This window comes from Amborella trichopoda, chromosome 2, assembly GCF_054954075.1.
Source record: "Amborella trichopoda isolate Santa Cruz 75 chromosome 2, AtrichopodaSantaCruz75HAP2 v2.0, whole genome shotgun sequence".
Classification (NCBI taxonomy): domain Eukaryota; kingdom Viridiplantae; phylum Streptophyta; class Magnoliopsida; order Amborellales; family Amborellaceae; genus Amborella; species Amborella trichopoda.
This window is the reverse complement of record NC_142337.1, coordinates 67,061,269-67,083,010: the sequence shown is the minus strand read 5'-3', so window position 1 is coordinate 67,083,010 and position 21,742 is coordinate 67,061,269. Positions and strand designations below refer to the sequence as shown.

At 34.2% G+C, this 21,742-nt stretch overlaps 1 protein-coding gene across 2 annotated transcripts; it reads left to right on the top strand.

Annotated features, from left to right (window-relative positions):
• The first annotated feature begins 6,193 nt into the window (after positions 1 to 6,193).
• LOC18430166 (meiosis-specific protein ASY3) lies at positions 6,194 to 17,972 on the top strand. Of its 2 annotated transcripts, XM_088859640.1 has the most exons (13): positions 6,194 to 6,505; positions 6,610 to 6,656; positions 6,827 to 6,878; positions 9,200 to 9,626; positions 10,150 to 11,279; positions 11,502 to 11,652; positions 12,426 to 12,551; positions 12,652 to 12,715; positions 12,929 to 13,078; positions 13,219 to 13,277; positions 13,465 to 13,599; positions 16,116 to 16,204; positions 17,485 to 17,972. In XM_088859640.1, the coding sequence occupies exons 3-13, from the start codon at positions 6,843 to 6,845 to the stop codon at positions 17,554 to 17,556; spliced, it is 2,439 nt and encodes an 812-aa protein (XP_088715766.1). In that variant the 5' UTR covers positions 6,194 to 6,505; positions 6,610 to 6,656; positions 6,827 to 6,842; the 3' UTR covers positions 17,557 to 17,972. The 2 variants fall into 2 exon arrangements, with proteins under 2 accessions (XP_088715766.1, XP_088715765.1); XM_088859639.1 differs by lacking the exons at positions 16,116 to 16,204; positions 17,485 to 17,972 and having other exon boundaries at positions 13,465 to 13,921.
• Positions 17,973 to 21,742: the final 3,770 nt, after the last annotated feature.

Below are 21,742 nucleotides of genomic sequence, written 5' to 3'. Positions count from 1 at the left end.
TAGTTGTGCTTTGTTAGCATGTGAATCGAATATTTCAGCTTTTTTATTTCGCTTTTCATCCTTATCATTCGATAAGTTGGAGTTAAAATATTCAATTTCAATAACAAATCGGCGGATTTGTGAAGAACAACGGGGTTTTTTTAGGTTTTTGCCATTTCTCTGATTTCAAGAAAAATAGGGCATCATTTTTTGTAAAATATGAGGGTTATTGATCTTAAGAGTGTTACTTAAAAGAAATTATTCATACTTTGCGAGTATTTTGCTTCATTACAACTTAGATTTGGATTTGAAGCCACGGTTGCAGAAAAACAGGTAAGAAGTTTGGTTTTCAGCCATTCAATCGATTGTATGCAAGTTTTTGTAAATAATTTGTTAATATTATAGGGTTTTGATTCTTTATAGTGTTATTTATCATAAAATGTATTCAATTAGATATAATTTGTTCGATTTGAGGTGGATTTTTGAGTTCAAATGACTGATGTCAAGTTGGGTCTGTGTTTTTTTTGCTTTTTTTTTTTTTTCCGCCACTCTTTGAATTACAAATTAAATAGATCTCTATTTTGTATGAAATAAGAGGGAAATTAGTCGTGATTGTGTTATTCATCATAAATTGTATACCTTTTGTGTTGATTTTGGTGGATTTGTAGTGGATTTTTTATTTTGAGTCATGGTTTTCAGAAGAACAGTTAAGGCTTTTTTTTTCGCAAAACTACAAATATGAGATGAATTAAAATACTATTATGAATTATTTTAGAGGGTTTTTTAAGGTAATATTGTTACTCAATTAATTTTGAGTGCAATTTGTCGGATTAAGCAATTTTTATTGCTCGATTTCGGATGTAGAAGAGTTGTGGTTGTGTTTTTTGAATTTTTTTTTTTATAATTAATTTTTTTGAAAAATTGTGATTTCCAAAAAAATTGTGAAAATCGTGACCAGGTTTTGATTATCATGAGGAATTAAATTGTATTTATAATTTTTATTGTTAAAATTTTAATGCAAAAAGTTGCATGTTGATAGATTATTCATGCAAAAAAATACATGTTAAATTTTTAATGCAAAACTGTATTTTTTAATTTTAATGCATAAAATGTATGCACATGATTGATATATATTTTATCATTATATTATCTTGAATGACTATATTATTGTAAATATTATTTGTAGCATGTATGTATATTCTTGGTATTAACTGTATTAATATTATTGTAAAAAAATTTGGGCACGCATGATAATTATATTATCTTGTGTTTTAAATTTTATTATTAAAATTTTAATGCAAAAAAATGTATGTTGATACATAAATTTTATATATATTATTGATAATTGAGTTTTAGGCATGTTTGGAGCTTGTATTTTTTATTATATTATTTTGCATTTTTGTAATTGAGACGTACAACTATTTGTGATCATTTTAATTGAGTTGGGATTGTGCCCACTATATCATTGTAAATATTATTTGTGACGAATGACTATATCATTGTAAATATTTTTTGTGTCAAATGTACATGTAGTGGCATTATGGATGACTATATTATTGTTATTTTTTTACCGAATTGTATGCTTTATTGTACTCCATGTGTGATGATATACTTAATCTATGATAATTCTATGCTTATCCTTTTGTGTGATGTAAATTAAATGGTAAATAGTAGTTCATCTCGAAAAAAAACATATCAATACTCGCATATTCATGCAAAATAAAAAAAAAAAATTATTAATAGAGTACCGTCATGTTTTATTGGTTTCCTAAAAGACAACATTTATAATGAATTTTAATAATTTTTTTATATATTTTTTTAAAGCTTAATCTGATCGATTCGGCTGATTTCTAATCGAAATCGCCAATTCACCGATCCAAATGGGTTTTTAAAATGTCCGATCCAAAGCACCAATCTATTTTTTAAACCATTGGTTATAAATAATTGTGACCTTTTTATACTCAAGTCAATGGTCTCATAGTATACGATCCGAATATATAATCCCATTTGTTTTGGTATTGTCCTCTGAGATGTTAGTCGCCTGTTCCTTTGATTCACCTCCCTGCCTTTTTAAACTTACTGTTGTGTTTGTTTTTCCGGAGAACTATTTGCTGGTCCATAGGTTATTAACACCATTCTTCTATTTCTATCAGTTTGTTTGATAATTATGTGGCCCCCTCTTGGAGGAAGAACAAGCTGGGAAAGTATACTACGATACACATGAGCATAAAGAAATCTATGGTCATGAGGGGCACTACTCTCAAACAATTGGGTGGACCAGTGGTGGACACCGATGAAGATTAAGTGTCATGACCCAATTTGTGGGTTCCGCTCTCTCTCCATCACTGTCCATCCCTCGATTGGATGATGATGATAGATAGATAGTTGCTGATTGAAGGTGAGGAGCAAAAGGAAATGAAAACTAGTGATTATGAATATTCTTATTTGAAACTGATTGAAAGAAAATACAAATGAACGTTAGCAGACGAAAACTACTGATTATGAATATTCTTTTTTGAAACTGATTGAAAGAAAATACAAATGAACGTTAGAAGTCAGATTTTTTCTGTAAATACTGGAAGTTCTTGAGTCTTTTGATATATACTAAACCCTTACGATAAGATTAAATGAACATAATGTTGTAAAATTCCCCACTAATCTGGTACTGTGATTCAATGCTCGAAAAGGAAATCCTTGGGTTTTGGCACCACAAGTGCGTTCACTCTTTAAAGATCCATAAGTTTTGAGGTGTGGAAAGTTTCTTATATACATTACATGCCATTCAATGTCATAAAGAAATATTTTCTAGATTGTGTTTTCAATTTTTTTTTTTTGTGATTGTTTATTAGAATGAAGAGGGTATATATTTCAAAATTTGGATCAAGCAAATGGCCAAAAGATGGTTTTTTAAGGTTATTATATCATATTACTATACAACGGTTGTATGAAATCATACGCGAATTACCCAGACTGAATATAGGCCATTCTATGGCCGATCTGACGATCACGGATATCCGATAGTGTTTGAATTTTAATTTTTTTTTTCAAATCTAAATCACTTGAAATTTTAAGCGTGTATTTTTTAAAAATAGGCGAACCTATGAAAAATATATATATAAAAAAATTATATAAATAAATTGACCAAAATACCCCCAAAAGATTTAGGGGGTATTTTGGTCTATTTTTTTACAAATTATAATATTTTTATATTTTTATTAGGTGCGCCTTGATGAAATGAACGCATGCCTAAAATTTTAAGATTTGGATTTGTAAAAAAAAAAAAGAACTAAAATGCAAACACTATCAGACATGCTTGTGTCCCAAATCGGTCACAGAAGGCCCAGATTCAATCTGGGCCATTTACGTATGGATGTACAGCAGTGACTCCCATATATATATATATATATATATATATATATATATATATATATATATATATATATATATATATATATATATCGTAGTATGATGCAACAACCTTCAAAAACTATGTTAAGGCCATTTGTTTGATCCAAATTTTAAAATATACACTCTTTTCATTGCAATGAACATTCACGAAAAATAAAAATTTGAAAATAGAACCTAAGTACTTTTTTAGCCCAATTAACATAGGACGTCCATTTTGATAAGATGCTTAGATCTAGGATTTAGTGTAAGCACCTTGACACCTTTGTATGGGATTTAGTGTGAGATGTATATATGTGCTGGTGCTCACAGAGAGAGAGAGAGAGAGAGGGAGAGAGATACAATGAGACCATTTATCTTTAGTATATGGTGGTACAATTAATTTAACTATAAGATGTGTTATTTCATTGACCAAACTCAAACTTTAAAGGAAATTTTCTCATACTTTGTGACACACCCAAGCTACCAGATTTCACGTCAAATAATTATAAGTAATTGCGACTTCCTCGTATAAAAGGCAACCGTCTTATTGTATGCAATCTCTCTCTCTCTCGAGAGTATTATACAATGAGACCATTTATCTTTAGTGCATGGTAGTCATAATTAATCTTAAGATTTGGATAATAAATTAGATGTCTACATTCGTTTCATTGACCAAACTCAAACTTCAAAAGAAATTTTCTCGAACTTTGTAACACACACAAACTATCAGATTTCACATCAAATAATTGTAAGTAGTTGTAACCTCCTTCCATAAAATGTAATGGTCTCATTATATGCAATCCCTATATACACACACACACATGATTATATTCAGAGACCCTTATCTTTGTTACAATGAGGTTATTGTTACTCCTAGCCAATAAACATCAATTTGAATGATTTGGGGCATGTCATGAAGTTCAAAAAATTATTTTTTAACTTTGAGTCTAGTTAATGGCATTTTTACGACCACCCAATTTGAAATTTGATAGACAATACTAATTGTGACATCTTTTTGTGCATATATATGTATGTGTGTGTGTGTGTGGATTGTATAAAGCTAAGGCCCTAAACAATCAAAGAAAGGCCCACCTTCAAATAGTGTCAAAAGATGTTATTTTTGTACTGGAAATCTTTGTGATGCCCTGAGAATTTATTTTCATCTCTAATTATCAAATTTCAAACTTGAAAAATAGTGTAGATCGATCAAATCTATGCACACTTGAAAATATTGAAACTTTATTTTTGGTACAAAGATGTCACAATTACTTTTGGTCATTGGATGTAAATTCCAATAGATGAAAATGTGTTACAACATTCGAAAAATTTAATTTTGGATTTTTTGCCTAAATTGTGACACATCTTCAACCACCCGATTTTAAATCTAATGGTCAATGATGACCTTATTGTATCAAAAGTAAATGATCTCATTGTATACATTTCCAGTAACACATACAAAACACGTGCGACTTACTAATATGTGTTAATTTATTTGAAGACAATATCATAAAAAACAATAAGCACTATAAATACTTCCACATTAGCATGACCAAAAAAGAAAAATGCAATATAATCTATGTAATATAACATTTATAAGGGCACAAAAATGTAAGGAAGAAGAAATTTTAAATTTAGGAAGGGATTGTCTATAAAGATTATTTATCTTCTGTACATGGAGGTCACATTCATTCTTGTCCTTTAAATTTCAAAATGGGTGGTTGTAAGAGTGTTATTGAATAGAGCAATTTTTCAAAAAAAAAAAAAAGTTGTCGGATTTTGTGACTCACCCTAAGCCCTCCAATTTAACATCTAATGAATGTGAATGATTGTGATCTCCACATGCAAAAGATAAATGATCTCTTTGTAGACAATCCCAATTAAAAATAATAAAATAATAATAATATGATCCATAGGGTGATAATCATCGGTCAACAATCATGATTTAATCACCGTCAAATGAAAAAATATATGTCATTAAACAAAGGGAAAATATCATTATAGGGGATGAAACCCCTTACGTCATCAATACTGGGGCTAAATTATCTTAAATTGTCTTTATTGACATATGAGGGTGCACTTTTTTTTTTTTCGTTTCAATTAGATATCTCCTCAAAAAGAAAAAAAATTACTCAAATTATATTTAAAATGTGAACAATCATAGTTATTTCGTAATTGGACCCCTAGGAGGGCCTCAACCAAATTACAAAAATATGTATATACATTATAAGTAAGAAACATTTTGTTCAGTATTAATAATGCCCGACAACTAGAGGTATTTTTGTTATTTTAAACTGCTTTATATATACCAAATTATAAAAATATCCCTATTTATTTTGTGTTTCTAATATTGAACAACTGTTTCTTATTTATAATGCCGAACAACTGGAGGTATTTTTATCATTTAGATGACGTTTTTTCAAGATCACATTACTAAAATGCTCATCATTGTTTATTATTCCAAATGCTAGACAAGGGATTTGGGTATTTTAATTTTTTTTAAAAGGGAGTCTAAATGAAATGAAAAAGAAAAAGTAACAACCTCAAATATTAATAGAGATAATTGGACCCCCTTTAGTAAAATTTTAAGGGGTCACATTCCCTTTTAATGGTATATGGCCACAAACATAAGGGTGGTAAAAAGAATTTTTGTCATTTTCTCTAGTATGTGTTTCATCTTGTTTGATCTGATCAACGGGTACCAAAGGAACAACCGGGCCGTGACCCGGGCGTTTGTGGGCACTTTCTAAAAGTTATGGCTATTTGCGTAATTTTCATAAACACGGTTATCTCAACTGCCCTTTATCTTTCCCGCCCATCTCAATTCTTCACTTTTCATTTTCTTTTGCATTTAAATTCGAACCTCTCTCTTTTTCTGGTATAATTCCAATTCCAAAGAGTAAAAAGGAGGTAGAAAATATGTCAGAAATGGTGATTTAGAAGCCATTAAATAGAGGATTTGAAAGCCTTTTACTCACCATTTTCCTCTAGTTTTTGCCTGAAATTTTGTGATTTTCTCGTGTGATTAGGGTGAACTCTTTCACTGCATTTTAAGTTCACGATTATTCTTTTCATTCTCACTGCAACAGAAGCAAAATCGACCTAAGGTTTATCATCGATTGTGACCTATGAAGCCATATGTGTAAGCAATTCCCAGAGATTTTAAGTAGTTTGAGTTTGAGTAATGTTGATTTCGATTAATTATGCAAAATTGGATGATTTTTTTTTATCTACATGAAACAACAGCGAATTGAGCTAATTTCACAGCAATCGAGCTCTGGAAGACCATAAGTGTAAGTAATTCCTGGAAATTTTGAGCAATTTTGGTCGTTAGATGGTTAAGTTTTCATTTAGTTCTGCAAATTTTATCAGATCTCAGGGATTCCAAAGATTTTATTTTTTTTGGTATTCCTCTTTTCTTCATTTTATCTTTGGTTAATTTCGTTTTGTAACCATGAACCAGTAACACCGGTGGCATCATGGTCATGGAGAATGATCAACAGAGATATGGACAGGTTGTAAGCAAATTACCAGGCCCTTGATTGCTTTTCAATCTTTACCTTTTTTTTCGCCGTCTTCTTTCCTAATTTATTTGATATCTGAAGATTAGAAGCAGTAGACCCTCTCAAAGCGTGAAATCAATCCCTTTTGATCATTCTCTCTTTGAATTAAAGCACTTCTCTGTTTCTTTAGACTGTGCATTGTGATTTATTTTTTGTGATACATAAAATTATACCTGATTGATGCTTAGTGCTTTGTTTAATGCTCTATGATATTCAGAACTTTTAAGGTCTTTAATGTCTGAAATTCCTCTTAATTTGGGTTGAGAATGTTATTGATACATTGACATTCAGGGAAGAATGGCTTTTTTATCCCATGATTTTGTTTACTTTCACTAGACTAGTGGGGGTTTGTACCGGAACCCCACTGTTTGTTAAACTATTAGTATCAATGAGGGGATAAATAAAGCCCATGACTATGAACTCCATTTATAGCTGGGAGTGAGTATAAGTACAAGAAGTCATGGCATGACGCCTAATTTTATACTCTTAAGGTGCATTGTTGATGTAAATTTTATATCTTTACTTACATTTTTGTGTTTGCCCTCAATATTCTCTGCCTTTTTCACTCCAAGTATGTTATGGAACCTAGCACATGCACGTCTTCTCATTCTTTTCTGTCTTTGACACTTTCTTTTGCTTGTGGAGTATGTTGAAACATACTGTTCATTTCCTGCACTTTGTGCTGCCACCACTTGTTGAGCATTCTGATCCTGAGTATTTTCATCTGTAGCACACTGTTCTTTCCCATCGCTGGTGGCATGTATATTATCATGAGTCATGACTTGTTGTGTGGTAGCATACTGCATGTGTGAGGCACTTTGGACCATACTTATCTTTCAGTTTGAAGGATGCATGAATTCCCATTCATTCCTAAATATTTTGGTCTAGCTGTGAAATTGGTTTGTAAGAAAGAGGTTATTGATTCCAACGTTGATGTCTGTTCCTAGTACAAATCTAGCAAAACCATGCATAATTAATAAACTATCTAAAGGATTCTTAAATACGACGTCAAAGAAGCATTGTGTTTCTAAAGTCTAAATTATTGTACCTGAAATTGGTAATAAATAAGCTCAGTAATTTATTTATTTTTCTATTAAAATCATGAGAAACCTTCACTGGTGAAATTCCATGTTTGGAAGGGGATTTAGTGGTGATATATATCAAACCTTTACATACTCAAGATCAGAACTCTTTTTGAGTGTTCTGATCCTGAGTATATTCTTGTGTAGCACACTCTTCTTTGTGATTGCTGTTGGTATTTGTATCAGCATGGCTTGTTGCATTGTAGCACACTGTTGGAAGTTGGAGCTTTCTCTTCTTGCATACTGTATTGTGGTGAGGCACTTCGAACCATACGTATCTATGAGTTTGTAGAACGCATGAATTCCCATTCATTCTCAAATAGTCTAGTTTAGTTCTGACAATGGTCTACATGGAAGAAAATGACTCCAACCTTGATGTCTGTCCCTTGTACAAAGCTAGCAAAACCCTTCATAAGTAATAAACTATCTAAGGTATTCTTAATATGAATTCAATGAAGCATTGTGTTTCTGAAGTCCACATTGTTATGCCTGAGATTAATAACTAATAAGCTCAGTAATTTATTTATTTTTCGCCATTAGGATTTCAAGAACATCTTCACTTGTGAAATTCCATGTTTGGAAGGGGATTTAGTGGTGATATATATAAAACCCTTGCATAAGGCATTCTGATTTTATCTAGGAAAGCAAATCTTTACTTGGTAGGATGCAGAATCCAGGGATAGATGTCGAGAGCCTTGAGATATGGGTTAATTTACCCTCTTGACCTTTTAATTTTCAAGTCATTTAACGTTGATTATTTGCTGTTTGTCAGAAGGTTGTACTTCTTAGCATTGATTTATCAATAATTTATTCATCACAATTACTAAAAGGAAAATCAATATTTTGTATGCTAATACTTAGTCTTATACTAGATTAACTCATGCTTATTGAATACATTACTTAATGATTATAACACCTATAATGGTTATTATAATTTGTTTTGTGGCTGAAGAGCCGCACTGGGTTATTTCTGTCTTGCTGAATTGACAACTGACTTTTCTGCCAAGTCTGGTAAAACTTGATTGAATTTGACTGTGAACCATCAATTTACTATGTGCTGCTAATGTACCTCTAAGTATGAAGTGGAATTGTTCTAGTTCAGAAAATTCCATCAATGCTAAGCTTAAGTAAAAATAGTTCATTGCATAATAGAACTCTGAAGTCTCGAGTGAAATGCGGTGAAACTTTCAGATTAGCAACCCAAGCTTCAGTAGCAGTTACTATCCTCATGGTCGTTCTCGCAAGATGTCCATTGGTCTCACAGTTGAAGACCCTGCATCTGTAGCTAGAAAAGGCCAGGCGATTGGACGTTCTCCATCTCTGATTTTTCCTTCAAGCAAAGCAGCCAATCCCATTCAAGAAGAGCAAGAAGTAAGAACAAATTCAAGGCAACAAGAGCTTTTGAACCACAAGAGTGAGTGGGTGTCTGTATCAGCCAAGAAGACGACACAGAGTGTCCAGTTTTATGGGAATCGAATGTCAAGTTTACAGTGTGATGATGGTGTTGCAAAGAAGTTTGATAGTGTAGCTTATAGTAGGAAGAGCAGGAAGGATGGGAAGGATGTTATGGTAGAAGAATGTGCCTTTAAAAGTACACAGATTATGCATCACTTATCCGGTAAGATTGACTTTATGTATTTGTTTTTGTTCTTTATATATTTAGATTTTTTGTTTCTTTTTTTTCTTTTTCTTTTTTAAAGATAAGTGTATGGATCCATCCCAAGTAAACTGAGGTATGCAGGCCAAAACATCCCTTTTGGTTTTTATGATCCAAGTTTGGTCGCAATATGCTAAATCTGCTTTCCAAACTTTATATTTATTTTACGTTTTGTTGCAATTCAGTACTATATTCTTCAATTTCACCCATTTTTATCAATATTGATTTGGTTGACAACTTAAATTTTAACAAACTCCAACCTCAGTTGGAAGGAAAATTAGCAAATAGGGTGACCTTTTAGCTGAAATTCCCAAAACTTGAACATATTTAACCTGAAGTTTCTTCATCAAAATATTTTGTCAACCACTGGACGATCTATTATATCCCCTGTTCAGTCTTTAGTCAGCCATTTGATCTGAAAATTTGCATCATTTGTGCAGTTTTCTGTTTAACACCAGGATCACTATTTTTGTTTCAAGAACAGGTGAAAGAGAAAAACAAGAGCCAGTTGGAGAAAACGAAGATTTAGAGACAAATAAAAACAGTGATTCTTTGAGAATGAAATTATGTGAAATACTGGGATCTGCAGCTTCACAGACTGAACAGAACATACACTTGGAACCTAATGCGGCTGAACAAAATGATCAGATTCCTGAATATGAAGAGCTTACTTCAGAGAAAAGAAAATCAAATAAGAAATTGGAACCCATCATGTTAGAGAAGAGTAAATCAGAAAGGAGAGAGGAACCCATGCCAGAGAAGAGGAAAACAGAAAGAGAGGAATCTATGTCAGAGAAGATAAAATCAAAACAGAGAGTGGAACCCATGTCAGAGAAGAGGAAATCACAAAAAAGAGTGGAGCCCATATCAGAGAAAAGGATATCAGAAAAAAGAGTGGACACCACGTCAGAGAAGGGGAAATCAGAAGACAACATGGCCCCAAGACCTAAGCAAAAGCACAATTCCGATACAATAGAGACTGATTCTGAGAGCCCAAATGCTACTGCAAGGAGACCCATCACTCGTTCAGTGGCTCGAAGAAGAAAACCATCTATTCGTAGCAGTACCATGGCAGAATTGCAGTTTCAGATTAATGGTGGTTATCGATATCAGAAATCATGCATCAACCAGGAAGACCAGAAGAAAAACATATTCGTGTTTGATGAAGGAGGAGGGCAATTGGGCCTCATAAATGGCCACATTTCCAAGTTCAAGGGAAAGCCTGAGTGGAAAGAATCAACAATTTGGCCGAGTAGAGGAGTTGCAGAGAAGTCATATGTAAATGTCAAGAAAACAACTAAGAAAGCACCCCTGAAACCCTTGCCAAATAATTTTGTTGTTGAAGATGATTTTCAGAGCCCATTTCCGCCCAAACAAACAAATGTTTTTAAAGAGAATTTCAGGAGTCCACCATCTCCACCACCAATGGTAGAAAAAGAAGCTTCGATTTGTAAGGTTCAATCAAAACCACCAAATCAATTTGGGGGCATGAGAGAACTTAGTCAAGCTCATTCACCCCAGAAACCTATAAGGGAACGAGGCAGTCATATTTCTCGGAATTCTCAGGAACCCAAAGCAGGCTCTTATGGACTGGGCACACCTACTCAGTCCTCTGTATCTTTTTTTTTATCAATTACCTGACAACTTTTCTTGGGTCTTCTTTTTACTAACTGGCGTTAATTTTTTGGTAGTTAAGAAGCTTCCATGTGTGAGATCATTCAAGCTTTGGAACTTGCTCGTGCAAATAAACATAATTTTTGTAAACCAATGGACATGGGTGACTTCTTTTAATAGTGCAAAAAAGAATGCTCCTACTATTCCTTAACACTAATGCAGGATGATACTAGGGAGTGCAGAGATAAGCAGCCGATGCCTTCACCCTTGGTAACCAAGCGAAATGCAGAAAACCTAGTTTTTCCTTCGCTTTCATCAGACAAACAAAGTCCTCACTCTCAGGGTTCAGAGCAGCATGAAGCTGATTTTGAAGGTTCTATTTTGACCCCTTTTGTGTGTGTGTGTGTGTGTGTGTTGATTGAGAGAGAGAGAGAGAAAGAGAAAGAGAGAGAGAGAGAGAGAGAGAGAGAGAGAGAGAGAGAGAGAGAGAGCATTTTTGTTTGGAGTGTTTCTGAAGCCTCATAAATTTCTGTGATGTTTGATAATACATTAGTTGTGGTGATTTCATGTTTAGGAGCTGCTGATGATTAGTTTGAGCTCTACCCTCTAAGCATATTTGGCTCCCTTGTGAGCAGAATTGATAATTAGAATCTTGGACTAAATTGTAGAATCTCTCCTTAGCTAAGGCAATATGAAAATGGACTGAAACAAACTTTGGAAGTATAGATTAACTTAAAAATTGCATGTGATAATGGCTGATATGGTATTATGTGGTAGAACTTAGTCAATTACATTAGCTAATGCATATTGTAGTGGTTGATTTTCTATCATGTGGTAGAACTGACTTTGCAATAGCCAATTCCTGAACACCAACCTTTTCTTAACCTGAGTTACATCAATTTTGATCAGCTCATTCAAATTCCTTTTTATTCAGTGCAAAATATTCAGTTGCTTCTAAAGATTATACTGATTTGTTAATTTTTGGCCCTTTCAGTTATATTCATTTTCCAGATCAAGATTGAATTCTACTTTTGCAAATGCTACGAGTTCCTTATTCTCAATTTTAAGGCATGCTTGTGATTAGCAAGACTTAAACATGAATAAAGTTCTCCGCTTTTTTACCAGAGTTACATATTTTATGTTCAGGTGTCACAAGAGCAAAGTTTCTAGTGAGCCCTGATAAGTCTCCATTTGTAATTCACCGAATTAAGAGGCTTCATAGAGAAGATATGAATATGAGGGCACTCTGTTCTCCTTCCCCATCTCTCGAAGGCACGTTATCAAATTATTTGTTATTAGTCATCTATTGTTGATTTCTACTTCATGTTATTCTCTTTCTGAAATTAAATTATTTGTTATCCCTCCTTAGCAGAAACTGAAGAAGGTGATGGGTTCGAAGTTGCATCTGAAGAAAACCAGGAGAATGCCTTGGCTAGGTTGTTTCTGAATAGATAGGCCTTCAGTGTCACTAACTTATGAAACAGAGAGAGAGAGAGAGAGAGAGAGAGAGAGAGAGAGAGAGAGAGAGAGAGAGAGAGCAATCTTAGGCTTAGCTCTTAGTTCCAACTTTTCTTGCTTGCTGCTTAAGTTTGTGGCTCCAAACTAATTGTGCTGATTGCTTAGATGCCAAACTTTCCTTGGAAATGCAGGGCTGTTACACAGTTTGCACTTGGTTTGGAGAGATTCGAAAGCAAGATAAAGTCACAAACTGCTAAGAGAAGCTCAGAGATCCTTGCCTCAGCTGCAGAAATAATAAAAAAGCAGCTTCAGCACGTTGAGTGCCAGATACAATCTGCTATGTGGGTTTTCCATACTTATAGAAATAGTTTAATCTTGATAAATATACATGCTTTTTTCACATATACAATGATATGGTATTCTTTAGGCATGAGACTGGCTTCTATGACAGGGAGACTGATCAATGATTCTTTAATTGCAGATACAACTTAAGAACACTGAGCAAAGCTAAGAGAAAACGCTTGGAATTGAGATTTCAAGGTACTAAAAGTTGGATTCACATGGTTTCAACTTTTGCATTGTATACTCGCTAAGCTTTACAACATATTCATAATGTACTCAGAGAGAGAGAAACTCTCTTAGCTTTGCAACATATTCATAATGTATTCAGTACTGTGAGAGAGAGAGAGAGAGAGAGAGAGTTTGTTGACAAATTTGTTACTTTCAGACCAGCAGGAACGACTTAGACTGATCCAAGAAAAGTTCAAAGAAGACATAAATCAACTTGTCCAGGATTGCAAAAGCGCAATGGTCGAGTTCGAGGAAGACCAGCTTACGTTGAGAGCAAAGGCCGAAACTGAAAGTATGGTAAAAACTATTATAGAATTGTGGCTGAATTTGATTCACAAAGCTTTAAAAATACTTGTTTTTAAACAAACGACAACAATGCCCCGACCACTGGGGGAGAGAGAGGCAGCCCGCCCACTACCTAGGCAGCTCAATGCCTGCATCCATCTCTCTCTCTACCAGCACTGCTCCCGGACACTTCCACATTTTTTTTTTTTGGTTTATGAAAATTCTTTAGTTTACAATATTAATCAACAAAAGAACTTTTACATTAATGTCACTTGAATACACTTTTGTTTTCGATCTTCCTCAATATAGGGATTTCTGGTCTTCTACAAGTCTCTCTTACTAGCTGCACAGCTTTTGCATGCATCCACCATTAATACAATTCGCACGCACCTTCCTGCTCATATGTTCCTCACTAATGGGGTTCTTGGTGACGAGAAAATGACCAACTTTATCTTTATGTTTTCGTCCTCGTCTCCCTTGGGGACCAAAATTACTCTAAATACACTCTTCACATATATGCCAAAGGATTTGCTACTCCCCCCGGGGGTGCTATCCATATACTACAACGGGCAACCAACCTCAAAGAGGGAAAAAAAAAATCAACTTTTACTCTTATGTGCCTAAAAAAAGGGCATCCCAAGATTGCAATGGGACTATTTAATTTTTTGTGGGGAATGATGTAGATGTTGAAGAATTCAAAATCCAATTGTTTATTTATTTTTGAATAATCATCTAGTTATAATTACATAAATTTTGAAATTTTTTTAAAAAAAATTCTCCCAATTAAATGATTTGCCCGAGGGAGTAAATATATATTATGCTCCTTAGGGAGTATGTGTGCTCACTAGATAAAAGGGGATGGTTTTTTCTTGTTTTTTTGGTTTGGGGGTAAGGGAGTGGGGAGAGGACCATACCCTCGTTAGGAATTGAGTGTAGAGCATAGCATTGTAAATTATCAAGCACTAATCAATTAAACCTGGGGTTTTTTCCTAAACATTATTAGTATTTTGTCTCTAAAGACATGTGAGCTCCTTTTCAAATATCATTTCTTTACTGAGCATATCGTACATTAACTTTGGGATCCAAGATTCACTAGATGATTCTCCAAAAAGAAATAAATTTAGATTTTGAATTCTTCTACTCTTGGATATTGCCTTTCAAAATTTTAATGATCCCTGTTTAGACTCACCTTTCTTTCATTTAAATTTTCCTCTTTTTTTCCCCATTGTCAAGGTTAATCGCATTGTTCACGAGGTTACGTAGGTCGTATCACCAAATTTGAAGCCCTAATAATTCACCCGAGGGAACAAACGAATTGCAAATTTTCTCACATTTGCTTTTTCTGTTTCTTCACTGTACTCCTTTTAGGTAAAAGGGAACCATTACATCATAAAGAGGACCATTACATCCTAAACGTTCCTCTTTCTTTTTCTTCCAAGAATAAAGACTTCGTTTTCAGAGCTTATTGCATCAAACATGGGTCCTACGGAAAAATAAATAGAATAAAAGGTGGGGCCATATCAGCCAGTTTTGTAATAAAACTGGTCGGTTCTGTAAACAAACTGGCATGTTCCTTGCACTGCTGGTTCCCAATACATGGTGAAAACCTGACCGGCTCCATTGATTCCAGTTCCACATTAAGCAATTCCTATCTCCATCGGCATTTTTTTAAAACCATTGGAGGGTCTAAGTACGGGTGATTATTGGGTTTGAGGACTTGACTATGCATCAGCAGGCATTGACATGAGCATAAAATGCGTAGATGGTGATTATCGATTTACTTTTAAATTTTGAAATGGTTTAACACGTTACTCATTTTTATTTGATTTCATGTAAACCATCATTTTTTGTTCAAAATTTAAATGGGGAAATTTACCTGAATACACCTAACTTATCAACTCTTAGAAATATTACCCATTTGTCAGCTATTCCTATTCATGATCGTGTGTACTTAGATAACTTTTTTAAATCAAATCAAGCATATGGGTAAAATATTACATAGTTGATAAAATTAGGTGTATTTTGATAAAGTTTCTTTTCAAATATGCTATGAAATGACACATCTTAATATGTGTTAGTATTTATTTCCATCTTGGCATGCGTATGCTTATGTGTAGACATGCATATGTACATGCTGACATGCTGATGTAGCCCGTGCCTTGTTCATTTCTATGTATGTATGCATGTGTTCATGTTCATTATATTGCTCTCTCTAGGTATTTGGCTCATACTTTGTTGTTGCATTTGTCAAAAGATGTCGTGTAGGCTTGTACATAAACGAGGTGTTTTTGAGTAAATTTAGACGAAGGTAAGTTGTCTTTTTAGTTTGAACGAGAGAGAGAGAGAGGGTTCATCTTTCTGACTCCTATCCGAAACTTATGGCGTGAATTTTTCATCTCTGCTTTCTTCGTAGTGTGCGTGTGCGTGCAATCACGTGAAAGTGTTTGGCCTTTTGCAAATTTATGCATTGTACTGTACTGATGTGTCCTCTTCTTTCTCTTGATGACATCTCCTTATTGGAAGCTTCTCACAAGAAGCTTCTTTTGCAAGTCGAAAAAGAGATTCATTCTCAGCTACGAGACGCGGAGAGAAACATTTCATCTCTCCGTAAGGTAAGTTTTTCTCAAACCCATCATTCTGTGACTACCTGTTTTTGTATTCCTATTCATTCGGCCAATTCTGTCTTTTGGATTCGCAAATGTTAGTCTAACTCAGCAAGCCATGGAATCCGGAACAAAAGCCCTTAGGAATGCTGGTTCCCAAAGTCTTGTTGTTAATTACAACAATCGGTCAAGTCAAGGTGTTACTTGACTTTGATTTGGTTGAGACCTGACCTGAGTCCTTCCTTTAAAACACTAATCTTTATGGTTCTAGAATGAAGAAGCAGTTGATCAGATGTTTTGTTTTTCTTTTTCCCTTTTTTTTTTGAGATAAATAGCTTACGATAAGATGGTGTTTTCATGACAAATTACCATTTTGTTGGATTGGAAATCCATAACTGAAGCCCACTTTTCTCATAATTTTCCTTATGATGAGAATTTCGAAGGCCGATTTATTTATGAGTTTATCATTCGACATATTCAGTAAAGCTAATGTCCTGGTGAAAATGACCAAATGTGCTTGTATTCTCAAAGAAAAAGCTGGGTTGATAGATTAGGATAATTAGATTATTTATTTTCCTTATTCTTGAAATTTCATCACCAAATATTACCTATATTTAGTTGTTATGTTTTGAACAGTGTTTGATAAATCGGCCGGTCCAACTTGGAACCGGCTGAGTAAACCAAAACTGGCCACTAGCCGAGCAGGTTTTGGCTGGCTTAGGTGGCCCGGCTGGTTATTTTTTTTAAAAAAAAATTTCTCTCTCTCTCTCTCTCTCTCTCTCTCTATATATATATATATAATCTCAAAAAATAAAAAATTTATTTGTAATGTGTATTTGAATGTTTTTTTTATCAATTTGGAAAATATTGGAATGTGTTTTAGCCAAAAATACTTAATTTTACTTTTTTTTTGGATTATTTCTAAAATACCTCTGGATACACATCGATTTTTTAAATTCTATTTTTTTCACTACTTTTCAAGTTCATTTGGATGTGTTTTGTTTAATTATGCTTTTCATATTTTTTAAAATTTTTTTGTATTTTTAAAATTTGTTTAACACTTTTTGGCCCGTCCCAATTAGACCGTGTTAACCGACTGGTTTCTGAATCCTGTTCGAGCAATCGAAAACTGGTTTTGAAACATTTTCTACTTTTCCTTTTTTAGAGCATTCTTGAAATCCTACAGACCATCTTTGTTTGGCTTTCCTTTTCTTCTTTTTTTCCTTCTTTTTATTTGGTTCGTTTGGCAATGGAAACCTGATAGTGTTATAATTTTATCTTTCTATCAGGATACAAGAGAGAAAATGCGTAGTCTGAAACATATGTTGGGGCAATGCCTAGCTGAGGGTTCGTTTGGTTGAAATTGATTATAAGATGCGACCAAAACTAAAGGCTTAACGTACGTTTCGCCAAGATTGGGGTTTTTGGCTTGTAACGCGTGCTATGATGACCTATTATAAAGACGAGAGAGAGAGAGAGAACTTGGACAAAGATTGGAGGATACATAGGGCGGAAAGGCGCAAGCTACACAAGTACATATCCTTTGGTTTAGGCATAATGCTTTCTTTCCTTCGTAATGCTGATGTCTTTACAAATTCGTGTTTAAAGCCCATCTCTCGTAATGCTGATGTCTTTATAAATTCGTGTTTAAAGCCCCTCTCTCTGTCTCTGTCTTTGAGTGCTCTCTCACATAATGTAGGCGCGGATTGTGGTGAGTAACTTCACAATTCAAACCATTGAAATTCATGTAGAAGTAAAACCAAACCACTTTATCAAAGCCTAGGGTCTCTCTCTTTTTGAGCATTATATCTCTCTCTCTCTCTCTCTTGAAAGCCTATGGGACCTCTCTCTCTCAAACATTGAAAGCCTATGGAACCTCTCTCTCACACTTGCAGGCGTGCTCGCAAAAACCGTTGAAAGTCTGTGGGACCTCTCTCTTTCTCGACCCATTTGAAGGCCCAAGGACCCCTCTCTCTCCAACATATCCAATCTTGTCTCACTTGATCATGGAGAGAATATCAAGGAGGTATTGGCGGGCATGTCAGTCGTTGTTGTGAGATAAGATTGGGTCTTAAAAGTTGAAGGATCCTCGTTTTCTTCTCCGAAAACTAGCTGGAAGAAAATGATTGCTTTCGTTATTATTCCCTCTTATATTTGGGAATATCATCGATGCCCCCCCCGGCATCATCCCTAACCCACCCTTCCCCCAACCCCCTCTTCTTTCAATACTTTTTAAATTGTCACATTAATCATAATATTTTTTTTTAATCCAACCCAATTAAAAAATTAACTTATATAATAAAATATTTCCTCTAAACTCATATTTTGAATTTCTATTTAAAAAAAAATTCAAGCCGGTTAAACACAATGTGTGGCTTCAATAAGGACCAAGCCGGTTCAGCACATGAAGCCGGTTTGGATCGGCTTCTTCTATAAAGATAGGAAGTCGGTTTGGCACAATACTATGTGCTGGACGGGCTGCAATGGAGACTAGAAATTGGTGAGGCACATGGGGTGTTGGGTTGGCTTCATCGTATAAATGAAGAGAAATAAGGGTTTAGAGGGAGACATTTTCATAAAATATATTTTTTTTACTTATGGGGTGGATGCAAAAAAATGTGTCTGGGTTAGTAATGGTTTTTTTTTTGGGTTGGGGGTGGTGGGTAGAGGGGGGGGAGGGGGGAGGGCGGAGAGGGGGGGGTTAGGCCTAGAAAGTTCAGACCAAGGGGTCTATAATTTTCCCTTCATTTAGGCAAATCCATCGAGTGTATAATCCATAGGATAGGCCTAATATTTGCCAAAACTTTGAATTTCAAATATGCTAAATTGAATATTTCACGGAGGTATTGTTCCAAGCAATTTCCTTTTCAGTTAAATTCAACCTGAAACATGTAACCTCTTAAACCAATCCTGTGCCCTTCAATGTTGTCAATGATTGTATGCTTGTTGGAGATATTTCTTTGATATATGTTTTAAACCAATCCTGTGCCCTTCAATGTTGTCAATGATTGTATGCTTGTTGGAGATATTTCTTTGATATATGTTTCATTTTTTTGTTTAATGGGAAATTTATCAAAATGCATGAGAGGGATCAAATGTTTAATAATTTGCCGATTTTTATTTAACTTTCAACAAGCCCATCAAAAATAAATATGGTCGCGAGTTGGAATAGTTGAAAATGGAAAGATATTAAATAGTTGATAAGTTAGATGTATGTTGAAAATTTTTCCCTTATTTGGTTTTTAACTTTTTCTAATTTCATTTAGTAAGCCGGGTACTTTTAATATATTTAATGCATCTTTTTTGTCTGTATTTATTGGAAAAATATATATTATAATGCTAATTCGTCTAGGATAATTTGAAGATAAAAATTTATAAACCTCGAAATAGAAAGAATTAGGACAAATTGCTATATAATTCTAATATCACAATGTATTCGAATGTACCTAAATGACAGTAAGATGGAGTCTTCCTAATCGTTCTTAAATCTTAACACGCTTGCTTCCCTTCACAATATGACAAAGTTATGGTGTGACAGGCTCATATATCGCAACTTAGGCTTGCGTTAAGTTAGAATTGTGTGGATGGCAATGTAGCACACTAATTGTTTTGCGGTCTAATTTACAACTTTCAAAATGTCCAATTTCAATAGCTAGAGGTAAAGAGTTGGGAAAATTGCTGATACCCCGGACATGTACTTTCTAGACCACGTCTCTCCAACCAATTTTTTTATTGCAACATTTATCTCAAGGACATTTTTCTAGCAAAATACCCTCGGTCAAAAAAGTCATGGTTTTTAGGATCAAAATACCCACTCTCTCTCCTAACACCCATGACTTCAACTTTTTCCATAACACACAAAAAGGCAGTATGGTGTTGTAAACGCACGGTTTGGAAATATCCTAAAGCGGTCCAGCACTGTCAAAGAACGGTTTGGCAATAGGCCCATGCGGTTCGGCAACAGGCCCATGTGATTTAACAATAGGCCCAAAGTGCAGTTTGGCAATGTCTCCATTTGGTCTGGCAACTATTGTGTGATAATGTGCACTCGGTCCAACATTCTTTCTAGATTTGAGGGGTATTTGATAGAAAAGTTTATTTTTGGAATAAAAATTACTATAAAAAGATTGGTTGGGTTGGGGGGGGGGGGGGGGGGGGGAGGCGGAGATGTTATCTAAAAAGTCTAAGTTGGAGGGGTATTTGTAATTTTCCTTGAAGTATTTCACATACCTCAATGAGCGTTGGAAAGAGCAACTCGGGTTGGGTGCTCAACCCAAGTCCGAGCAACTCAGCCTGGGTTGGCTTGAGTTCTAGCCAAGGCCAGAAAGCAGCGTTTTAAAAAACGCCGAGTCGAACCGGACTCGCCCGGTTCGACTCGAAAATAGTGAAAAAGGAACCGGATCGCCCAAAAATCTGAAATCGTCCGGTTCTAGAGAGAACCGGACGATTCTGTACAGTGAATCGCCGATTCACTGTACGGAATCGGCGAGTCCGAACAGTGAATTGGCGATTCCGTACGGAATTTTTTTTTTTTTTGGTAATCCATGATAGATTTTTTTGTAATACTTGATCGATTTTTTTGTAATCCATGATCGAATTGTTTTTGTTTTTTTGTAATCCATGACCGAATTTTTTGGTTTTTTGTAACCCATAATAGAATTTTTTGTAATCCATGATCGAAATGTTTGTTTTCTTTTCTTGTAATCCATGATCGATTTTTTTGTCTTTTTTTTTTTTTTTTGTAACCTATGATAGAATTTTTTGTAATCCATGATCGAATGTTTTGTAATACATGATCGAAATGTTTGTTTTTTTTTTGTAATCCATGATCGAAATGTTTGTTTGTTTTTTTTTAATCCATGATTGAATTTTTTGTTGTTTGCTTTTTTTGTAACCCATGATAGAGTTTTTTGTAATCCATGATTGAATTTTTTGTAATCCATGATCGAACTATTTTTTTCTTTTTTTGTAATCCACGATTGAATTTTTTGTTTTTTTTGTTTGTTTTTTTTTGTAATCCATGATCGAATTTTATGTAATCCATGATCGAATTTTATGTAATCCATGATCGAATTTTATGTAATCTATGATTGAATTTTTTGAAAATTTGTGATTTTTTTTGTTTAATCCATGATCGAATTTTTTTTTGTAATCCATGATAGAATTTTTTGAAAATTTGTGATTTTTTTTTTAATCCATGATCGATTTTTTTGAAAATTTGTTTTTTTTTTTTTTTAATCCATATTATTCAAAGAGAAAACGAGAGAGATGATGATTCTGAAGCCACCCTATCCCAGCCATATTATTCACATATCGAGTCCCAACAGCAATAATGTAGGGATGAGCACGAAATACTGTAAATTAAATGCTGAATGGCGGTTCATACAGGGAAAGAACATATCAATATTCGCATATTCATTCAAAAACATGAAAATTCTTAATGGAGTACCCTCATTTTTTATTGAATTCCTAAAAACCAATATTTATAATGAATTTTAATAATTTTTTCGAATTTTTTTTAAGCTTTATTCTGACCGATTCACCCGA

Excerpts from the sequence above, each read along its gene's own strand:
- LOC18430166 (XM_088859639.1), top strand. The coding sequence starts at position 6,843 with ATGGTCATGGAGAATGATCAACAGAGATATGGACAG. Across the intron at positions 9,627-10,149 it reads GATTATGCATCACTTATCCG|GTGAAAGAGAAAAACAAGAG; the intron begins GTAAGATTGACT and ends TTTCAAGAACAG. Across the intron at positions 13,079-13,218 it reads TGCCAGATACAATCTGCTAT|ATACAACTTAAGAACACTGA; the intron begins GTGGGTTTTCCA and ends CTTTAATTGCAG.